Consider the following 21,010-nt stretch of genomic DNA (forward strand, 5'->3'; position numbering starts at 1 on the left):
GTCACTTGAGAACAAAAAGACTGGAGGCTCCGAAAGGTGAAGTGGATCTGCAGTTAGAGCATCCGAAGGTGTGAGCCTGGGGTACACCCCAGTACCCAGTCCAGAGCTCCTCCCACTTCCCCACATCGTTCTTGGGGCTGTACTGCTGCCCTTGGGCATGGCCGGTCGCCTGGGGAACCCACAGGAAAAACAGGCGATGGAGTAGAAATGCTTAGCCAGGCCCGGCCAGGGAAGCAATACTTCCATCTTAGGCCAAAGCTGAATTTATTTCAGAGAAGGAGAATGACAGTTAAATAAACAAAACCAGCAACAGGGGCTTGAAGAAATTTGTGCGGAAATCCCACAGCCATGCTTGGCAAAGCAGTACAGTCGGTGCCAGGTCCACTCTGATCTCTGGGAAAGCTCTTTGAGGGAGGAGGATTTAGTAGTTGTTACCTCATTTTGGGGGCAGAAAGATGCCCTTTCTGGTTGGTATCCCTGTGTGGACCAGAAGAGATAAGTGGGGGGAGACTCAATGCTTGACCTGGCTCAGAGGGTTGGTCCGATGGGAGTGTGCCAGGCCAGTTACGGGCCAGCCGTGTGACCCTGGGTGAAGACGTTGTTAATGAGTTTCTACCTTCAACCAATGCTCATGAAGTGTCTATTCTCTGGCACTGGGCTAAATGTTGGTGATGCACTGGTGAGCAAAAATGAGATGTGGCCTCCTGCTCTCATTTTAGTGAGAGAGCCCAACAGCAACAAAACAAACAAACAAATAAAATAACTTTAAGTTGTGGTTAAATGTATGAAGAAAAGAGACCAGGGGCTGAAGTACAGAAATAACAGGACTTGTTAATGGATCAGATGTTCAGAGCCGGGGGTCAGGGTAATAGGAAAGGGAAGATTTAACCAGGATGTCCAATTACCCAGCATGACCAAGTGAGTGGCTGGTGATGCCATCTCTTGAGGTAAGAGGAGGTTGGATGGGTCTGAGGGGAATTCAGGACCTTACTTTAGGTAAGCTTGAGTGACTCATGAATTAGCCAAGTGGAGATATCCAGATTACAGTTGGAGGTGTGAGCATGGACTCATACAGGAGGCTGGTCAGGGCTGGAGACTCACATTTGGACATCATCAGGATGAAGATGGTTAAGGTGGTTCCTAAAGCCACGAAACTGCTGAGTTCACCCAGAAAGGGAAGAGAAGAGTTCCCAGGATGAGCTCCAAGGAAGCCAAGTATTTAGAGAAGGGGAGAGGAGGACAGTAGAGTCTGGTCCAGGTTTTCCAGAATGCCTTTATCTAAGAGGTCAAGTGTTTCTAAATAGGTTCCAAGGGAAATCCAGAAGAGGACCAGTCTTCCTCGGGACAATGTCCACTGGTCTCAAGGCACACTTAGACCTCTTGCTTTTGCTGAAAAAAATCTGTCATCTGAAAAATGCCCAAGCTCCTGTTCATTCTGTAGAGGTTTATGAGTGACAACCCTGTCCCCCAGGTAGCCCTCTAGTGGCAGGAGAGAATCCACGCTTCTCAAAGGAGACAGTAGCCAGGGGGAGCCTGGCTCAGGAGGAACGGTCCCTGGAGAGGGATATTTCTAGGTGTTATCATGCCAGAGGAATGGCGGGCAGGTGAGCATGATGTCAGAACCCGAGACCGAAAGAGTTCATTTCATGCTTGGCTGGCTACTCTCAGTCCAGCCCTGATCACTTTTATCTCAGGCCGAAACACCTCTGGGGAACTATGCCTGATTCTGAGTGCTCCTTCACTTCCTTTCACCTCAGCATTTACAGAAGTTCTTTGTATGTCAACTTTTCAAGTGCTATTTAGTTTCTGGGTTTGGGTTGACGTTCTTGTACTTGACTAGACTTTTCACTTTGAGTAGGGAGCAAGTTGGGCTGTGTTGTTCATTTTTGTCCTAAGGCATGTCCCCCCCCCCCCTCAGGGCAAACTCACAGAGATTGGTGAATAATGTTGACTTGTATGCCCAGGTTTTAAGCTGGGATTTGGGGCCATTGGTCAATGGTCAAGTGGTTCTTTTGATCTCTCTGTTTTGTTTCACATTTCTTTTCCTTTGGTGTGAAGTGGTACGTCTTCCCGTGATGACACAGAGGACTCAACTTCTATCCCCCCACCCACCTCCCACCCCTGTTCATTCCTGTCTGCCTATTCCCCTCTGCAGTCCCACTTCCCGGACTAGGAAGAACACTCGAAACAGCACCTCCTTTTCTATGAGCTTGTTGACTCACTGCTCACCCACCCTTTGATATTAAGAAGACCTAGATGTGTTTTAAGATTTCAGGTTATTTCCTTCTTGGATGCAGGCTATAGTACAGGCTGAGCAAGTATCAACAGTGATGGTGATACAGTCACAAAAGTCTCAGTTAAAAAAATCCAGATGTGATTGTGATGATCAAAGTTTGTACATAAAATTTTGGGTAATTTAATGGTAAATCTCTCTATGATGGTTCTCTGTTTTGTCTAGGGCACGGTGGGGCTTCTGTTAGCCAACTATCAGAAATCTCATCTTTCAGGATTTGGACTGTGCCTTCTCTCTGTCTTCTCAGCACTTTAGTCCAAGTACATCCTCTTCCTACAGCCAAGAACAGACATGGGGACACCTTGCAACAATTTTGGGATGACTGAGGAAAAATTAAGAGTTCTGAAAACACATCTTCACATATTTTCTCTATCCTGCACAAACCCCTCTGGCAGGCATGCTGCTTAATGCAGTGGTCCCCAACCTTTTTTGGGCCACGGACTGGTTTAATGTCCGAAAATATTTTCACGGACCGGCCTTTAGGGTGGGACAAATAAATGTATCACGTGACTGATACAAGCATCAAGAGTGAGGCTTAAATGGATGTAACAGAGGGAATCTGGTCATTTTTAAAAAATAAAACATCGTTCAGACTTAAATATAAATAAAACAGAAATAATGTAAGTTATTTATTCTTTCTCTGCGGACCGATACCAAATGGCCCACGGACTGGTATCAGTCTGCGGCCCGGGAGTTGGGGACCACTGGCTTAATGCACATCTCTTTTGTGCCTAAAATCAAGGTAATCACCACCATCAGCTCTACCTAGGCTGAAGCCTAAAGGCTAGTTGGTTCTCCTAACCACTGATGGAGATATAGTGGAACAATCTGATACCCTTGGAATTCATGGTGACATCACCAAATGGTGACAGCTTCATCAACTCCTGGAGAAGACTGGGCAGGGAAGGATGGTTCTAGATGCCAATAAAGCAGTGATTCTCAGTGGGGACAATCCCACTCCCCCCTCCCAGGGAATATATGGCAATGTCTGTTGGCATTTTTGGCTGTCACAATGGGAGTAGTGCTACTGGTATCTAGAGTCCTGGTTACTATTAAACATCCTATAGTACACAGAACAGGCCCCCACAAAGAATTCTCCAGTCTCAAATGTCAATAGAGCTTTTGTTGAGAAACCCTTCACCCAAGCAAGAGGTCATTTCATTTACCCCTCTTCTTGGGAAAGGAGCCATGGCTGTGATATTGGTTATAACTGAGCTGGATAGAGAGCATTCAGAATTTGAAGGATGTATAGCTATTTAGAAGTTTTGTTTTTTTTAATTGCATTTACATAGATTCTAATGTCTCCCCGAATGCATTCTCCCCTCCCCCGTATTCCCCTCAACTTCTCCCTTACCCCCCTTCCAATAGTTCCCTCCCCCCTTCCCTTCAGGTTTAATTCCATTCCTCAGTTCACATTGTTCCTTGGATTTAAAATGCAAATACCCTTTTATTCTGGGCAAAGACACAGGAAACAAGCTAGGTAAACAATGTGGCCTTGTGTGGGCACTTTCAAGACCTGTGCCAATGGCCTGTCAGGTGCTTGTGGTTCTGGTATAAACCCGGCTATTTGATGCCTCTGTGCCTTTGGTAATCTGTCCCATACTCATTCTACCTTTCATTTCTTGACTGGCTTGGACTTTTTACTGAACAGTACTCAGGCACTGCCTCCTGAAAGCTTTCCTGGACTTGACACGTGGCACTGAATATTTTGGTTGCCACTGTTCTCTGTTAGTCCTTTTATATCACTTGCTATATTATATTAAAATGACTAGTTTTAGTGTCTGTTCTTCATAGTAGAGTGGAAGTTAGCTGAAAGAACAGATGCACCTCTTCATCTTTGTGTCTCTCAATGTCCAATGTCCAGCACTCTTCTTGGCACGTAAAAGACACTATGAATGTCACTGAGCTAACAAGGTACTTGGAAAGAGCAGGGAAGACTTAAATGCAATTACTGTCTTGGCATATTTAATAACACAATTAAACAACTAATTTTTTTTTTTTTTTTGGTTCTTATTGGTGCAAGTCACACACTGGACATTTTATCACCATTTCATTTAATCCTCACAATCACCATAAGAGGCAGGTAGTAATTATCTCATTTTTGAGATATGGAAACTGGGGTTTAGAGGCAGGTTAACATTAGCATGCCTGGTATCAAACAGAAGTGTCAGATCTGGGCCTCAGATCTCCATCCCGCCCTGAAGCACAGTGCTGTGCTGCAGAGTAGCTTAGCCTCCTGATGCTATCTCCTGCACCAGCTCTGCTAGGGAGCTGGCAACTCTCTGGAGTCTTTTTTTTTTTTTTTTTTTTTTTTTTTTTTTACAGGGACAGAGAGAGAGAGAGAGAGAGAGAGAGAGTCAGATAGAGGGATAGATAGGGACAGACAGGAACAGAGAGAGATGAGAAGCATCAATCATCAGTTTTTCGTTGTGACACCTTAGTTGTTCATTGATTGCTTTCTCATATGTGCCTTGACCATGGGCCTTCAGCAGACCAAGTAACCCCTTTCTCGAGCCAGTGACCTTGGGTCCAAGCTGGTGAGCTTTTGCTCAAACCAGATGAGCCCACGCTCAAGCTAGCAACCTTGGAGTCTCGAACCTGGGTCCTCTGCATCCCAGTCCGATGCTCTATCCACTGTGCCACCACCTGGTCAGGCCTCTGGAGTCTTGAGGAGTCAGAAACCAAACTTGACTTTCCTATATTAATAGGAGACTTTTCTCCCATTGAGGCCCTATGAGTGTGGGCAGGCCCACCATCAACTTGGAGAATTCTGCTCTCCAGTGGAGAAGTCAGAGACATTGACTGGGGGAAATAACTTGATAATGATGGGTGTTTATCTTTGATGCCAAGGAAGAATTGGTAGGTTTAAACATAGTTCATTAATACAGTTGATGCTTCAAGACACATCTTTCCATCACATCCTATGGGGTGATGTCAATGTCACCTATCCTTCAATGTCAAAGTGGGCTCTTCACTCTGGGATGAAGTATTTCGATTTGCTGCAGCCCACACAGGTAACAATGATCCATGAATTTATGACAGGTCTTGGTTGAATGGTCTGATTAAAATCTCAGTGCAGTCAGCTAATTGAGTTGGGGCAAATTAACTAATATTGTTAGGCTTGTTATTATTTGTAAAATGGAAATGAAAATTCTGACCTTGCATAGTTTTAGGACAATTAGAAAGAAATGATATTTGTAATGATAATTGTATACAATTCCTGGTATATGGTGGGCTATCAATCAATGTTAGCCATTTTTATATACTATTACAAAAAGGGTAAAGAAGCAAAAATTTGAAAGAGGAAATTATTTTTACTAAATCATAGTCCCTACCATTCTGAGTATACAGTAGCCAAAAAATAATTATGAATTGATGGATTGCATTACTAATAAACCCCAGAGTGGAAAATTGGATTGGCCATGCAGGAAAGAATCACTGTTATGTAACTTGAAACTCAGGAGTGTGATTCCTTGTAATTTTATGTAGAAATCAGACTTCAATGTTGAATTGACTTTAAACTGGGCTACTCCTTAGAACTCTTACTCTTCAGCCTCCACACTGACAATTCTAGAAGGGCTTTGTACATCGACATTATCATCACAAGGGCTACCACATGCAGGCACTTGCCCTGTGTGCGGGTTTTCAAATACTCCGTCCTAGAGTCCTCACTGCAACCGGAGGAGGAGGCTATGCCAACTTCAATTTACAGACCTGAAAACTGAAGCTTGAGGATACAACTTCCTGGAGGCTGTGTAACTGGAAAGTGGAGAGGCTGAGCTTTGAACATGGGCCTAACTCCAAGGCCTCCATGTTTCCCACTCCTCCAAGCTGCAAGGAAAGAGAAGAAGGAGGTGCTGTCATTTGAGTTTCACAAATTCCAGCATGCCAATGAAAAGGAATAAGACCCATGCTTCTTGAAGGATGACTGATGGCTTTTTGAAAGACCCAACAAGATCTAGTGAGAAATGTACATTGACAGGAGAGTTGGTTCTCAGAGATCTCCGTTTTCCGGTATCCCAGAGCCCTTCTCCCAGCTTCTTCAACCTGCAGGCTTTAGTCTGCTCTCGGCTTCCTCTGTCTCACTTGGCACAAGTGCTTTCTCTCCAGGGTCCAAGTCTCCTTGACCTTATGCCTTAAACCAGACTACCCTATCTGCATAGTCTTTTCCATTCTGGATGCTTAGTTAGACTAGTGTTTCTCCAGTATATTCATGCTAAGGATCGTGCTATAAAGGTTTTGTTGTTAAGTTTGTTTGGGAAGCTCTGACTAAGTAAAAGTAAATAATTCTTTTCTATGGGACTTCTCAGGCTTTTAATATGTGAAAAAGCTTTATTAAAATCCCAAGAGAGCGGCCCTGGCCGGTTGGCTCAGCAGTAGAGCGTCGGCCTGGCGTGCGGGGGACCCGGGTTCGATTCCCGGCCAGGGCACATAGGAGAAGCGCCCATTTGCTTCTCCACCCCCCCTCCTTCCTCTCTGTCTCTCTCTTCCCCTCCCACAGCCGAGGCTCCATTGGAGCAAGGATGGCCCGGGCGCTGGGGATGGCTCCTTGGCCTCTGCCCCAGGCGCTAGAGTGGCTCTGATCACGGCAGAGTGATGCCCCAGAGGGGCAGAGCATCGCCCTCTGGTGGGCAGAGAGTCGCCCCTGGTGGGTGTGCCGGGTGGATCCCAGTCGGGCGCATGCGGGAGTCTGTCTGACTGTCTCCCCGTTTCCAGCTTCAGAAAAAAAAAAAATACAAAAAAAAAAAAAATCCCAAGAGAAAGCTATAGAATTTTCACTTCCCAAATTTATTTGACCACAGAACCTTTTAATCAAGATGATCTTTGGGGATAGAATTCTTCCCTGGACAAGCCCTAGGAGAGAATCTAGTACCACATTAAGATTTCAGGGTGAGTTGTAGAGTAATTTAACCAAGTCTGGAGAGAAGACAAGAATTAGAGTAAATTGCGATTGCTAACAGGTAAGACTTAGTAACTAAAGGATTTTGCCTACTTTTAAACAAGCTTTAGCTTATATAAAGGAAGCTAGCTCTTTATGGAAATATAGTTTTACTGTTCATTAAATTAAGTTATTTCAGTAGTGATGTTTTTATTTTAACATGACAAAAAATGGTAATTCTTAGTCCAGGGGCAGCATATCCAGAATGATTGTTAATTTTTTATCTTTTTGGAGAACAAATTAATAATGACCTAGAAAACCAGATCTGCAAATCCACACATATAAAAGGACATATAACTCTCACCCTTTTTCCTCGACTCCAGGTGGGGAGGGCTGTCTTTCTTTGACCTACAGGTAATGACTTCTGTCTCATGATACCTCCACTCACAAGTACATTGCAGGCCGCTCTTAAGCATTCTCACTGCAGAGAATACCAGAGCTCAACCTGGTCGGAGGAAATAACGCTGGTGTCAGGTATTCCTGTTTTACAAAAGAGGAAATAAGGGCCCAGGGTGCTCTGCCACTTGGCAACCTTCACCCAGAAGTTTCTGACAGACAAGTGACTAGACCTCAGGCTGTTGACAGCATGCAACCCACTTAGACGCCACTGTTCTAAAAGATCCTGCAGTGAGTAAGAAAAATATGACCAAGGATGCTAACTCTGGATATTTCCAGAAGCTTCAGTCAACTGCTAAGAAAACAACCCCAACCGGCTAAATACGGTGATGCTTTGGCAGGCACGGGAGACATGGATTAGGGGAGCCCAGCCCAAACCATGCTTTTGTGATCTGCCTATTGCCTCTCTCCATCCTTCTTCTCTAGCAGATGCTAGAGTGGCAGAGAGGAGCCATAATCAGGAGGTGGCACAGCTGTCTCAGCACTGGAGCTAAGGGAGGGATGGGCATCAGACACTGATGTTGTCCTTGTTTGCTTTGGGCTCTCATCTGGGGCTTCAGGTGAGCCTGGCTCAGAGTTTTCCCCAAGGAGGGAATTTGATCTGCCTTTAAGGGAATTTCAAAGAATATGAATAAAGACCTCAGCCAGAGAATTTGGCATCAATTAATGGGTAGAATAAATGTCTCAAAGAAGAAACCCACCCTTTGTCTGGGTGGATAACAGTTTTTTAAATATCCAAACATTTGTTGCTGGACACTATTTAAATATCAAAATAATCCTGCAACTGGGGTAGAATTCTCATTTCACAAATAAAGAAAGAGCAGCTCAAAGAAGTCAATGGCCTTGTCCAAGGTCACTACATAGAGGAGACAAGGGGTGTGAAACCAGATTTTCTAAAGTCTGTGAGGACAAGCTTTCTGTTAAACTGCAATTGCCTTTTGTGTGGCATTTAGTAATTTTCTAAGGACTTTCACTTATCTTTATCCTATGAGGCTCACCACAAACCAATGACGTAGGAAGAGATTTGACAGATCAGTCACCCAACCTCAGTCCATCCTAACAGAGATCTTGCTCTCTACTCTCCCAGCTTGGTCTTCTTACTCTCCACTCACTCAGATTCCTTTTTCTACCATGCATGAGTTTCTCAGGGGTGCACTGTTGCCTTGAGAACAGCCAAAGCCAGACGTAAGCTATTCCTTTCCTCCATGTCTCCAAATATTGAATACTAGCAACAGCTAAACGTGCAGTTCTTACCACATGTCAAATACCGTACTGAGCATTTTATATTTATTTAACTTGTTTAATGCTCACAACAATCTCACAAAGTTCCTGCTATTATCTCCATTTTATGGTTGAGAAAACCAAAACACATAAAAGTGAAGTAATGTGTCCAAGGTCAAAGAGCTAGTGAGTGGGGGGCTGGGATCTAACCAGGCAGGTTGGTTCTAGATGAACTGCAGAGCAGAGAATTGAATATTAGCTGCAGAGCACTTAAAAGTGGGATTCTTCAGGGTCTTTTAGACCAATCCTCTGCCCCAGACTGCCTTCTCTGGGAGCCATCCCAGAAAGACAGGGTGCTCGCTGCTGATTTGACTGGAATTCTGGAGATATACCAACTCCATATTTCTGAGGGAGTCTAGAATCGCTTCCCTCTATTCCTGTCATTACTTGTGAAATCCTATACGTAGGTAAGAACCTGAGAATTTGCTCTTGCCATATGTGGTGTGGTTGAGCTGTTGGAAGTTAGAGCAGTAACACATCAGTGTACCCATCCTACCACCAATGGTCCTTCACTCTCACCCATTCCCTGGCCCAGATGGAACACTCACAGCCTAGACCAGGGCTCCCCCAACTTCCTTGGTCATAAAGATTACCTGGAAGACTTATTAAAAATATGAACATTCAAGCCCTTTCTCTGAAGATTTTCATAAGCCTGGGTTGGGACTTGGGTCTAGATATTTATATTCTTAGACATTTAGCACATGTTTGTGTTGTGCTTATTTTATGCAAGAAGCTGTAGATTCAGAATGAATAGGACTCAATTTCTTCCTTCAGCGAGCTCAGGGCCTGGAGGGATTCTGCCAAATAAATGCATAGGTATGCATTAGGTCAGGGCCATGGTGGGAGAAGTACCGGGTATCATGGGGAAACAGGGAGGGATATCTAAGTCAGACCAGGTGGTGGTGGGGTAGCAGATGTTAAGGTGACCAAGTCTGCCATAGCACACACTTTCATCTTAGGATGAATGGAGCCTTTGAGCTGATTCCGTCAGCCAGCTGAAAGATGCCCGCTCTGTTCTCTCTTGCTTCTAGATCCAGAAATCCCCTGCTCTTGGTCTGGGATGTTGGAGGAAGGGTTTGATATGAGACTTCTCTGTGCCCACGTTCTCTCCTTCTTTCCAAGCCTCATATTGTTCACTTCATCTATGACCCTCACTTTTCCCACAGGTCAGATCTTTTATCTCCACTTTTGTTTCCCATGAACAGCATTTCTCAGCTCGAATGGCAGGTTGGCTTAAGTGGATGCCACTGGCTGAGGTGGTGTCAGAGTGCACCCCGTGGGGTCAGCATGCTTTTCATCCCCCTGCTGCGCCCACGCTGTCCTCTGGACATTTCTCTGAAGAAGTGGGCACAAATGACATGTCACTGGGCTGTGGTAGTGCGGGAAGGAACTTAGCCCACCTGGATGAGGTTGTCTCATCCTCACCCCTGTGTCATGGAGATCAATGGCTCTTCATTCCCTGGCGTCAAAGTCCAGCTCATCCTGCTGGCCCAGGTGCTGTTTGAGTTCTCTAAGACCCTAGAGAAAATCACACGAGGGGAGGGTGGAGAGCTCCAGCCATTTGCCAACTAAGGCAAGTTTGGGTGATTAAGCTAAGAAAGCAAAGTCATTTTGGTTCAGAGGATTATCTTTGAGGTGTGTTGGGAACTTAGAAATAACTTATTGCCTGGCAGGCAAACCAAACCCAAGATGACTCTCAGCTAATTGCTGGCCTCTCCTTCTGTCAAGCTAAACTGCTTTGTATAAAAAGTCCAGTCTCCTCTGTCATCCCTGTCCTCTGTCTTCATCCCTCTCAGCTCTTGCTAAGTGATTTCTAGCTCTTCTCCAAGCTCTCTCATCATGAACAGACAAGTCTGCAAGAAATCCTTCAGTGGTGGGAGCCAGAGCTTCTCCGGCCACTCCGCCGTGGCCTCCGGCAGCAGCAGGATGAGTTCTGTGGCCCGCTCTGGGGGAGCCGGTGGAGGGGCCTGTGGGGTGCGGAGCGGGGCAGGTGGCTTTGGCAGTCACAGCCTCTACAACCTGGGTGGCAACAAGAGCATCTCCATCAGTGTGGCTGGTGGCGCCCAGGCTCCTGGCTTTTGGGGAAAACGCAGCAGCTGTGGCAGTGGTTTTGGGGGTGGTTATGGAGGTGGCTTTGGTAGTGGCAGAGGAATGGGAGGTGGCTTTGGAGGAACCAGTGGCTTTGGAGGGGCTGTTGGCTTTGGTGGCCCGGGTGGCTTTGGTGGCTCTGGTGGCTTTGGTGGCCCTGGTGGCTATGGTGGGCCTGGTGGCTTTGGCCCTGGTGGCTTCCCTGGTGGCATCCAGGAAGTGACTGTCAACCAGAGCCTCCTCCAACCCCTCAATGTGGAGATCGACCCACAGATTGGGCAAGTCAAAGCTCAGGAGCGGGAGCAGATCAAGACCCTCAACAACAAATTTGCCTCCTTTATTGATAAGGTGAGGGAAATGCCCAAAGGTGTCATGGCAGGTTTGGGCTGCTCAGAGGGCTGCTATAGAGAGATGCCAGTGGGATCTGCTAGGCTCAGAGGAAGGGTGTGGCTTCCTCTGGCAAGAGTCTGGTCTCTGCCTTGGCCCCTCAGTCAGTGAGCCAGTCTCTCTTGCTTTTTGGGCCCGTTTTCCAAGCTATGACATGGGGGAAGGATTCTGGCTCTCAATTTCCTTCTGAGGATATGACCAAGAAAATGAGGTGAAGGTCCAAACATGCTCTTAGCTCTTGTTAAGAATAGGACGTTAGCCATGACACACTTACAGCTAACTTTTAATTACTCTTGGAAAGCAATTGCTTGACAATCTAAACTACTTTGTAATTAAGCTTGCACTAGTAGAAATCTTGGGAATGCCTCTCAATGATGAGTGTTTGCAACTGACTTAGTTTCTACATGGTGCTATGCTTCAGCTGCTATTATTGGGGTTCACGCTGGGACGGGAGTATGTGCTTGGTCTGGGGATGAACCTGGGATTGGACGGTAAGCCTAGATTATCTGTAAGACAAGTAAGTAACTGAAAGGGGAAATAAAGAAAATTGGAAACAATCTCAGAAAAGTTAGACCTCATTGACTGTTTTTACAGCCTATAGAGGTCAACAAGTTTTCAATAACTTTATTTATGCTGTTCTCCTTTAGTTGTGTTCTGAAAGATGCCAATAGACTAGGAGAGTGCTTGGTTTGACTCTTAGCTTTGTCACCTAGTAGCCATATCACTTTGGGTAACCTAACTAAGCTCTTTAAGCCTTTTCTTTATCTACAAAAGGGGATAATAACACCTACCTTATAAGTGATTGTAAGGATAAAATGAGATGGCATATGTGAAAATAGATGTAAACACTTCACATATTCTAGCTCTCCCTTTTTTGAAGCCTCATCTTTCCCAAATTCCAAACAAACAAGCAAACACCCCCAACCAACAGGCACGAAACCAGAGGCCATTGCAGTTTTAAAAGCTGGGTTCATGTTTCACATTTCTACCCTTTGGCATGCAGGTGCAGTTCCTGGAACAGCAGAACAAGGTCCTGGAAACCAAATGGAATCTGCTCCAGCAGCAGACCACGGGCTCCGGCCCAGGCCCCAATAACCTGGAGCCTTTCTTTGAATCCTACATCAGCTTCCTGCGCAGGCAGCTGGACTTGGCTCTAGGGGAGCGGGGGAACCTGGAAGGAGAGCTGAAGAACCTGCAGGGCCTGGTGGAAGACTTCAGAAAGAAGTGAGGGCCCCAACTGGGCATTTTCTCTTCTGGGGGGTCAGCAGAGAGGTGCCCCAATCTGGGGTTTTAACTGTTTCCAACTGCACCTTCAGTCCACACTCTTGGATAAATTTATTGAGGGAAGCGTAACTGAGCAGAAGGGGGTTAGGGCCTGAGGACTGAGCCTTCCAGAAGGCTGATTATGACATGTTTCTCAGTCTCCAGGAAGGCCGCCTCCTACAACAGCTTAGATGGATAGGAGAACCTCCCAGAATTTGAAGCCCTTTTGGATGAAGAGCCCTATACATATAAGAATCCCCTTAGAAGTTAATAAAAAAATGCCCATTCCTGTGCTCCAATCCTAGACATCCTGAATCAGCAGGTATAGGTGGGTCCCAGAAGTCTTAGTCTCCTGCAGGTCCCAGGGATTCTGAGCAGACAGTCCAGGCCGCACTTTGTAAAACTTTTTCTGTGTGTCCTGTCCAATCCCATTTCTGCAGCTTCAGTTAGCCTCCTTGTGCATGTTGGGGGCTGTGATTAACACCCTCTGGGGTCTGTGACAGGTAAACAGGCCCTCTCCATGTGGAGAGGGAGCTCCAGGATGCCCTTGGAAGTGAGGACCCATGGGGGGGAACACCTGTGCAGGGGAAACCCCCTTCCAATCCGACTGCACAAACCTGATGGGCAGCCATCTGTGGCAGCCTCCCTGCTGGGCTCTGAGAATCCAGTGGCAACTCATGTTCTCATTGCCCGGAAGTCTCTTTTCTTCCAGATTCATTCCAGTCTTAAATTTTCATGAAATCCAAACTCTTGGTGGGAGATTTTGGTTATTAACAGGCACGAAGCTCATAACTGTGATGCATTCAGAAGGCATGAGTTCATTCTTATCCCAAATTCCTATAAGAAGCAACTCTAATTAATGAAAGGGAAACAAGAACACCCTCTCTGAGCAAGTACCACTCTGGGCCTCAGGTACACGTTGTGTTTCGTGACGTTTGCCTGAGCTGCACAAGTGATCGGCTCCCTAAGTCCTCCTCCACCCTGTGTGCCTGCGCCCCATCTGTCGCTGTGACTTGGAGGAGAGCAAGGCAGTGGCCAGAGATCTGAAAGGCCTATAGGAAAAACTGGCTATATGCATTTTTGAGTCCAGTGCAAAATGAAAATGCAGGGGCTTTGTTAAAAAAAATTATTAGGAATTTCAAGATGGAGCCCTGGCTGGTGGCTCAGTGGATAGAGCATTAGCCCATTGTATGGACGTCCTGGGTTTGATTCCTGGTCAGGATACACAAGAGAAGTGACCATCTGCTTCTCCCCTCTTTCTTCTCCCCCTTCTCTTCCTCTTCCCCTCCTGCAGCCAGTGGCTTGATTGGTTTGAGTGTGGCCCTGGGCACTGAGGATAGCTTGGGTGATCTGAGTGCATCAGCCTCAGGTGCTAAAAATAGCTCAGTACTGTAGCATTGGCCCAAAATGGGGTTACTGGGTGGATACCAGTTGGAGTGCATGCAGTAGTCTGTCTCTCTATCTGCCCTCCTCTCAAAAAAAAAAAAAAAAAAAAAAAAAAAGAGAGAGAGAGAGAGAAAATAAAGTAATTTTAAGATGGTACCAGCAGAGCATTAAAGCGAGTGTGAGGACCTTCTTAGCCCGGGAACCAGTGTCACGGGTCCTGTCTCTGAGTGTGGAGATTCTGCCTGAGTGCTTGAGATCTTCATCTTTTTTTTTTTTTTAACTTCTGAAATGCACTAAGTGCGTGCCTCTTCCTGTCCCAGGTATGAAGATGAGATAAATAAACGTACTGCAGCAGAGAATGAGTTCGTGGGACTCAAGAAGGTAAGTGAGCCGGCACGGGCAGGACAGGGCTCCTTTCTGGGCATGGCCACCATGGAGAGAGAGCAGAGCCACTGCTGGGGCACAGTAACCCTATGCATGTGTAGGGCTTACATTTTTCCTTACATTTTTTGAAATGAGGTGTGATGAAGGAAGCAGCTCTGAGGACATGGCTGCTGGGGAAGGCATCTCACAATATGAATGATGAGCTATTTTTGTATAGCATTAATCAAGGTCTTCAGGCCACAACTGTACTCGGATGTCATTAACAGTGACAACTCACAAATACTTGTCACTTGTTTAAATCAGTTTTCATACAGACGAAGTAGTGAGAAGAATACCTTTATTTCTATTTGGCAGCATAGGTTTCTGGTACCATATAACCAAAGTCATGTATTAGCTAAAAGTGCTTTTTCTACCCTTATTCCATGCCTTGCTTATATGGTTTATAGTTTGTTACAGCATTGGGGTTTGATTGGTCAAAGTAATTAAAAGGATGAAAACCACCTTTTCTTTTTTAAAAAGGGAAGATGAGAAATCACAGTTAGGAGGAGAGATGAGCAAGGGTCAAAGGAGAGGATGAAGACCTATGAAAGAGCTGAGCTGTGGAAGGCAGGGGAGCAAAGGGTCATTCTTTTGGCTTTCTGAGCCCTCCTCACCCCTCTTCCAGGACGTGGATGCAGCCTATATGAACAAGGTGGAGCTGCAGGCCAGGGCGGACAGCCTGACAGACGAGCTGAACTTCCTGAGGACCCTCTACGAGATGGTGATGCCTTAGTGTGCCGAGCTCCAGAGCCTTCTTGGCTGCATCTTCCCAAACATGCTTCTCAAGTGTAACTTCAGGGGGCAGTCAAGTGGCAGAACACATACAAAAGCAGTGACAGGGCTCAGAGCTTAGCTTAGCCCTACCCAGAAAATGCTCACTTAGCTCCTCCAGCTGGCATAAACTTGGCCACAGGGCCAGGGCCCCTCCCTGTCCTCTACTTTCCCATTTTGTTCTACACTTTTCCTCTGGCTCCTATGTGAGTATCACCACTGACTCCTTCGGAGCAGTTTCCCACTGCAGTCCCACAAAAACCCTCCCAGTATGTTACTAGCTGATACTTTCAAGCTGATACCTGAGTATATCTGTGTATTTCCTTTTCTTTTAGCTTTGATGTTTGGTATCCTTTAGTCTGTAGCCAGGCCTGAAGTGTAAGCTTATTATTCTGTGTCACTCCTGTCCCCATTGTTATGCTATCTCTGCTGATCAAAGGTTCTTGAACTTTTTCATTCCCACATCCCCTGGGGCGAGGCTATAATAAAGATGACCATCCATGTTTCCCATAGGAGCTGTCCCAGATGCAGAGCCACGTCAGTGACACATCCGTGGTCCTGTCCATGGACAACAACCGCTCCCTGGACCTGGACAGCATCATTGCTGAGGTCCGAGCCCAGTACGAGGAGATCGCCCAGAGGAGCAAGGCCGAGGCCGAGGCCCTGTACCAGACCAAGGTGGGAGTCCTCCCCTAACTCCCACACTCTAGTTTTAGATCCTGCTGACCTTCATCAAGAATGCTCCCACACTTGGCAAAACCATTGATTGGTTTCTCCTCTGTCAGCTTGGGGAACTGCAGACCACAGCCGGCAGAAAGGGCGAAGACCTGAACAACACCAAGAGTGAGATCACAGAGCTCAACAGGATGATCCAGAGGCTGCGGGCTGAGATCGAGAACGTCAAGAAGCAGGTGGGTCTGGAATTAATGGATAGATTCTGGAGGACAATGGAGCCTGGGGAGAAGGAGAAGCAACAGCTGTGTGTCTGCCACATGCTTCCTCTGTCCTTTCATGGTCTCACATGTGGAATAGCATAGTCTCTGGGTCATTTTGTATCTCTAGATGTTCCTCCTGGAAGCTGGGCTTCTTGAAGTCTCCCTAAAGAGAGATGGTTGTCCATTCTGGTTTGCCCAGCAAATCTTGCAACTGTAGGGGTGGTCTTAAACACTCAGCTCTCAGCAGGACCTGCCTTCAGTGAGCGATTTGTTACATACTTCACATAACCTTGATGGCTAATTTATGTCACTGGAATGAAGTGATTAGGCAAGGGAGCTTTAAAACAGTCTTACAACAAAGAACCACTCACCAGACCACTGCTACCTTTACCAGCAAATCAGTGCTCCTTTTCTTGATGAGACATGAGTCGATTTCAATGGGCCAAAGATGAAAAGCCTGCAAAACTAACTTGTGTTTTCTGAGCATGCTTTATTGAATTTCTAAGAAAGAGGATGAAAGGATGCTGGATGGGGAAGAGATCTCTTCTCAGGAAAGATCAGCTGTTTTTATATCCTGGTTCCTATGCTAATTGATCTCCTACTTCCTTCTGCCCCAGAACGCCAATCTTCAAGCAACAACTGCTGATGCTGAGCAGCGTGGGGAGATGGCCCTCAAAGATGCCAATGCCAAGCTCCAAGAGCTACAGGCTGCTCTACAAAAGGCCAAGGATGACCTGGCCCGGCTGCTGCGTGACTACCAGGAGCTGATGAACGTCAAGCTGGCCCTGGACGTGGAGATCGCCACCTACCGCAAGCTGCTGGAGGGCGAGGAGTGCAGGTGAAGGGCGGTGGGGTCAGAATTGACCAGATATAATTTTAGAGTGACATTTGATAATGAAGAAAAAAGACAAGATGATAAGGAGAGGATAACTCGGACAAAGGGTAAGGAATTTCCTGAATGACAGCGTTTAGCATTCAATCCCTATTATTTTTATTTTTTTGTATTTTTCTGAAGTTGGAATAATCCCTATTATTTTTTGTTGATCAAGATCCCCCAACTCTTCCATTTACCATGGACATCACTATGTATTACATACTTCTGTTGACCCTTATAATGGTGATGTGTAAGAAAAAGTGCTTTGGGGTTATGATAAAGCTATAGTGCTGTCCAGTGGAACTTTCTGGGATAACAAAAATGTTCTATATCAGTGATGTCTAATACAACAGCCATTAGCCAGTTGAGCACTTGAAATGTGGCTAGTGCAAATGAGAAACCAAGTGTTACATCTGATTTAATTTTAGTAAATTTAAATAGCTTTATGTAGCTAGTGGTTACCATATGGATAGCATAGTATAGACAGTTCTGCAACCAGCCACCCTTGAGCCTGAGTCCATATAAGGATGTGGCTGATACACACACACTCTGGAAAAATAACACACTATCAAGCAGCAGGTAGCAGGCGTCCCCAAACTATGGCCCGCGGGCCGCAATGCAGCCCCCTGAGGCCATTTATCCAGCCCCCACTGCACTTCTGGAAGGGGCACCTCTTTCATTGGTGGTCAGTGAGAGGACCACTGTATTTGGCAGCCCTCCAATGTCTGAGGGACAGTGAACTGGACCCCTGTGTAAAAAGTTTGGAGACCCCTGAAGGGCTTAGTGAGTGGATAACAAATGCCAAAGCTGTGCCAAGAACTGAGAGATCTTTCTGCTGACTAGCTGCTCCATGAAGCCCATGGTCATAGTCCCTGTCCCTAGGCAGCTTGCAATTTGATGGAGAAAGCAAAATTCAAGAGTGAGAAGACTATGAAGAGGACTGAGAATGCACAGGGTGCTATGTGTACTGGGAGCTGCGCAATGAGAAGACAAGGTGTGCAGCCAGATCCCATGTCCGCTCACAGATGGGGACTTGCCTGTTCCGTGAAAAGAATGAGCACAGGAAGATGGGCAGTGTGGGCAGGACAGTTTCAAATTCATCATGCATTGCGTCTTAGCTGTTCACATTTTACCTGCCTTGAACAACCATCATCACCATTGCCACCGCCACCACCGCCCCAGGAGGGCTCATTGGGGAAGGCTTCCTGCAAGAAGAAAGTCAGAAATCGAAAGCCAGGGCTGGGTGGAAAAGGAGGGGAATTTGGAAAGATGGTCTTCGCAGGGGAGGAAGGGAGAGATTGGACTAATCAAGTGGGATTTGCCAGGAACATATCAGCTTGGGAAGTAAGGGAAAGAAGATGAGAGATGTAGGGTGGTTGGTGACGTTTCTGTACATCTCAATCCCCTGAAGAAGCCCCATTTCCTGGGGAGATCTGGTCATGGAAACAGACATGGAATAGCCTTTCTTCCCCTGGGGACTTGACCCAGGGGAAATGGGAGAATGTGGCTCCCAAAGTTATAAATCCTCAGCGATTTGGCTAATGACTTGTAGAAATAATCCCTCTCTTCTTCTTGTTTTAGGATGTCTGGAGAGTGTCAGAGTGCTGTGAGCATTTGTAAGTAGCCCTTCAAAAACTTTCTCCTGGGTTGTGAAAAGGGGAATTAAAAAGATCCTCTCTGAACTTCAGGCAGGAGAACGTTACTCATACCAGGGGGCCAGGTCACCAAGTGGCATCTAGGGTCCAGGCTACGGCCGCACATTCTGTCCTTACTATGAACTGGCAAACTGTTGTGGTCTTGGGGAGTTGGAGAATCAGGAATTTCTGTGGATACTGCTAGCTCTTGTTTTTGAAAAAGGGCACCAGAGGGCCAGGTTTACTCTTGTTTACAACTGAAGCCTCAAAGACGTTGGGTATCTTTCCTAAGTCACAAAGGCAAGTAGGGCAGAGATGGAATATAGACCTAGGCTGTTAGCTTCACTGAGTGCTTGTTCTCCTGTAGCGGTGCTCAGCAATGTCACCAGCACAAGCAGCAGCTCTGGTGGAAGCCGTGGAAGCTTTGGAGGGGTCAGTGGCAGCAGCGGTGGTGGCGATAGAGGCAGCAACAGCAGCAGAAGTGGTGCCGGGGGCTACCAGAGCAGCGGTGCTGGAATCAGGCTCAGCCGTGGAGGCAGCAGCTCCATGAGCCAGAGTGGAATCGACTCCAGCTCTGGTGGCATCCAGTCCTCTGGAGGCGGTGGCTACAAGTCTGGAAGTGGAGGCAGCACCAGTATCCGCTTCTCCCAGACCAGCAGCTAGAGCCAGCACAACTCCAAGAGATCCCCCACGGCCACATTTCCATGCCTGTCTGCTTCCCTCTCAGTCTGCAACAGCACTCCCCACGTTCTGCCTAGCATCAACAGATGCCAACCTCAACCTCGCGTTTCCTCAAGTTCCCTGGAGAAGGGGCTGAACTTCTCCTGGCTCCTCTCACCCTAAGACATCTCTTAGACCAGGGAGGGCCAGTTGCTAGTCGGGAATGATGATGTCCCTAGATGTAACATGGTGGCCCCTGACTTTGGATAGCATCCCTTGAACCAAACCAATGTGGACCTTCCCAGCCTGGCCTGTTCCCACTCTGGCCCACCCCCCTTTCTCACGTTGGCGGGGGTGGGGGGTGTTGATGGTCTGAAGCTGGCAGGTTCTAGCCCTGCCTGAGGAGGGCAGTGCAGTGGGGCCAGTGATAGCGGGTGATGGTCAAGATCTCTGAACTGTTGGTCCCTAGGGTGCCTTCCCCACGTCAGGACATCATGTCTTGACTTACCTCTGTCCTCTTAATTTCTTTAGCTGTGGATCCTCTGATGATGATTATGTCACATTTTCTTTTCTCAATAAATTGCATTGTATTTCACATTCTGGTGTTTGACATTCATTCAAAGAGTCACAGAATAAATGGAGGCACAAGAGTAGAGGAAAATCAGGTGTGGATAATGGTCTTCCAGAAATTCAGTAGTGGGTATAAAGGACACTGAACTGTCTTGGCTTCTTCTTTTCCCATTTGGTTGGGTTTCTTGTGATAGGTCTGCCCAAGACTAGTTATGGTGCTTAAGACATCTCCCAGAGAGTTCTTCTCATCCATCTTCCTGCCTCTGGTCAGGCCTCTGCGATCCAGTCATGGAAGAAGAGAGTTTGCAGTTCATCAGGGGAATAGATGCCACTGGGACTTTGGCTTCTTAGTTTCACTCCCATGTCAGCCAGCCAGACACTGAGCAAATCCTCTTTCTGCAGCACAGCTCCTGGCATCTGAAGGCATCAATATATTACACCCTCTTTTTCCTGACCAGGTCCTGAGCCAATTAAAAAAGACAAAATAATAAGCAAATCGAGAGTCTATACTGCTTTTATTATTAACAAAGCAGGTATTGGAGGGTGTGGCTTATACTCTGGTGGAATGGGTTTCCTATTACAGGACCTCAGGATTAGGCCTGATTCCCCTGGGTCGAGGCAGCACAGGGCCATCCTGGTCTTCCCTATGGGGTCAGACCCCTTATAAGAGATTGGAGAGCAGAACATAAGCTTTAAATGGACAGCCAGAACCTAAGAAATAAAAGGGCAGAGCTATGCAGATCCAGTTCTTCCAAACACACCATCAGGGAAGAGAGGGTAGGACTGCGACCTCAGTAAAGCTCATCCTGTTAGTGACAGAAGAATGGCACCAGGTATTAGACCTCAGTCCAGCAACATCAGTACTGGAGTTCTGGCTAAGAGACAACTCAGAGCCAAGACTCAAATTATATGAGAAAGTTTACTAGAAAGTCACAGAACTAGAAGAAGTGAGCTGTAGAAAAAATGGCCTCAGGAAATGAGTTACAGAGGTAAAAGAAAGATCCTTGAAACTTAGGAGGGGTAAAGAGAGAGACATGTCTTGAGAGATAAAAGAAGGAAGATGGCACAGGTATGGTCAAGAAGACAGAGAGCACCCTGGGGAAAGAAGCA

The 21,010-nt window shown here is 46.6% G+C and overlaps 1 protein-coding gene across 1 annotated transcript; it reads left to right on the forward strand.

Annotated features, from left to right (window-relative positions):
- Window positions 1-10,700: 10,700 nt before the first annotated feature.
- LOC136383568 (keratin, type II cytoskeletal 2 oral-like) lies at window positions 10,701-19,908 on the forward strand. The gene is made up of 9 exons (XM_066353566.1): window positions 10,701-11,345; window positions 12,388-12,608; window positions 14,354-14,414; window positions 15,082-15,177; window positions 15,741-15,905; window positions 16,013-16,138; window positions 16,780-17,000; window positions 18,618-18,652; window positions 19,038-19,908. The coding sequence occupies exons 1-9, from the start codon at window positions 10,749-10,751 to the stop codon at window positions 19,331-19,333; spliced, it is 1,818 nt and encodes a 605-aa protein (XP_066209663.1). The 5' UTR covers window positions 10,701-10,748; the 3' UTR covers window positions 19,334-19,908.
- The last annotated feature ends 1,102 nt before the right edge of the window (window positions 19,909-21,010 follow it).

This window comes from Saccopteryx leptura, chromosome 1, assembly GCF_036850995.1.
Source record: "Saccopteryx leptura isolate mSacLep1 chromosome 1, mSacLep1_pri_phased_curated, whole genome shotgun sequence".
Lineage (NCBI taxonomy): Eukaryota > Metazoa > Chordata > Mammalia > Chiroptera > Emballonuridae > Saccopteryx > Saccopteryx leptura.

Coding starts and splice junctions, on each gene's coding strand:
- LOC136383568 (XM_066353566.1), top strand. CDS start 10,749: ATGAACAGACAAGTCTGCAAGAAATCCTTCAGTGGTGGGAGCCAGAGC. Junction 11,346..12,387: donor TTGCCTCCTTTATTGATAAG/GTGAGGGAAATG, acceptor TTTGGCATGCAG/GTGCAGTTCCTGGAACAGCA. Junction 12,609..14,353: donor GTGGAAGACTTCAGAAAGAA/GTGAGGGCCCCA, acceptor TTCCTGTCCCAG/GTATGAAGATGAGATAAATA.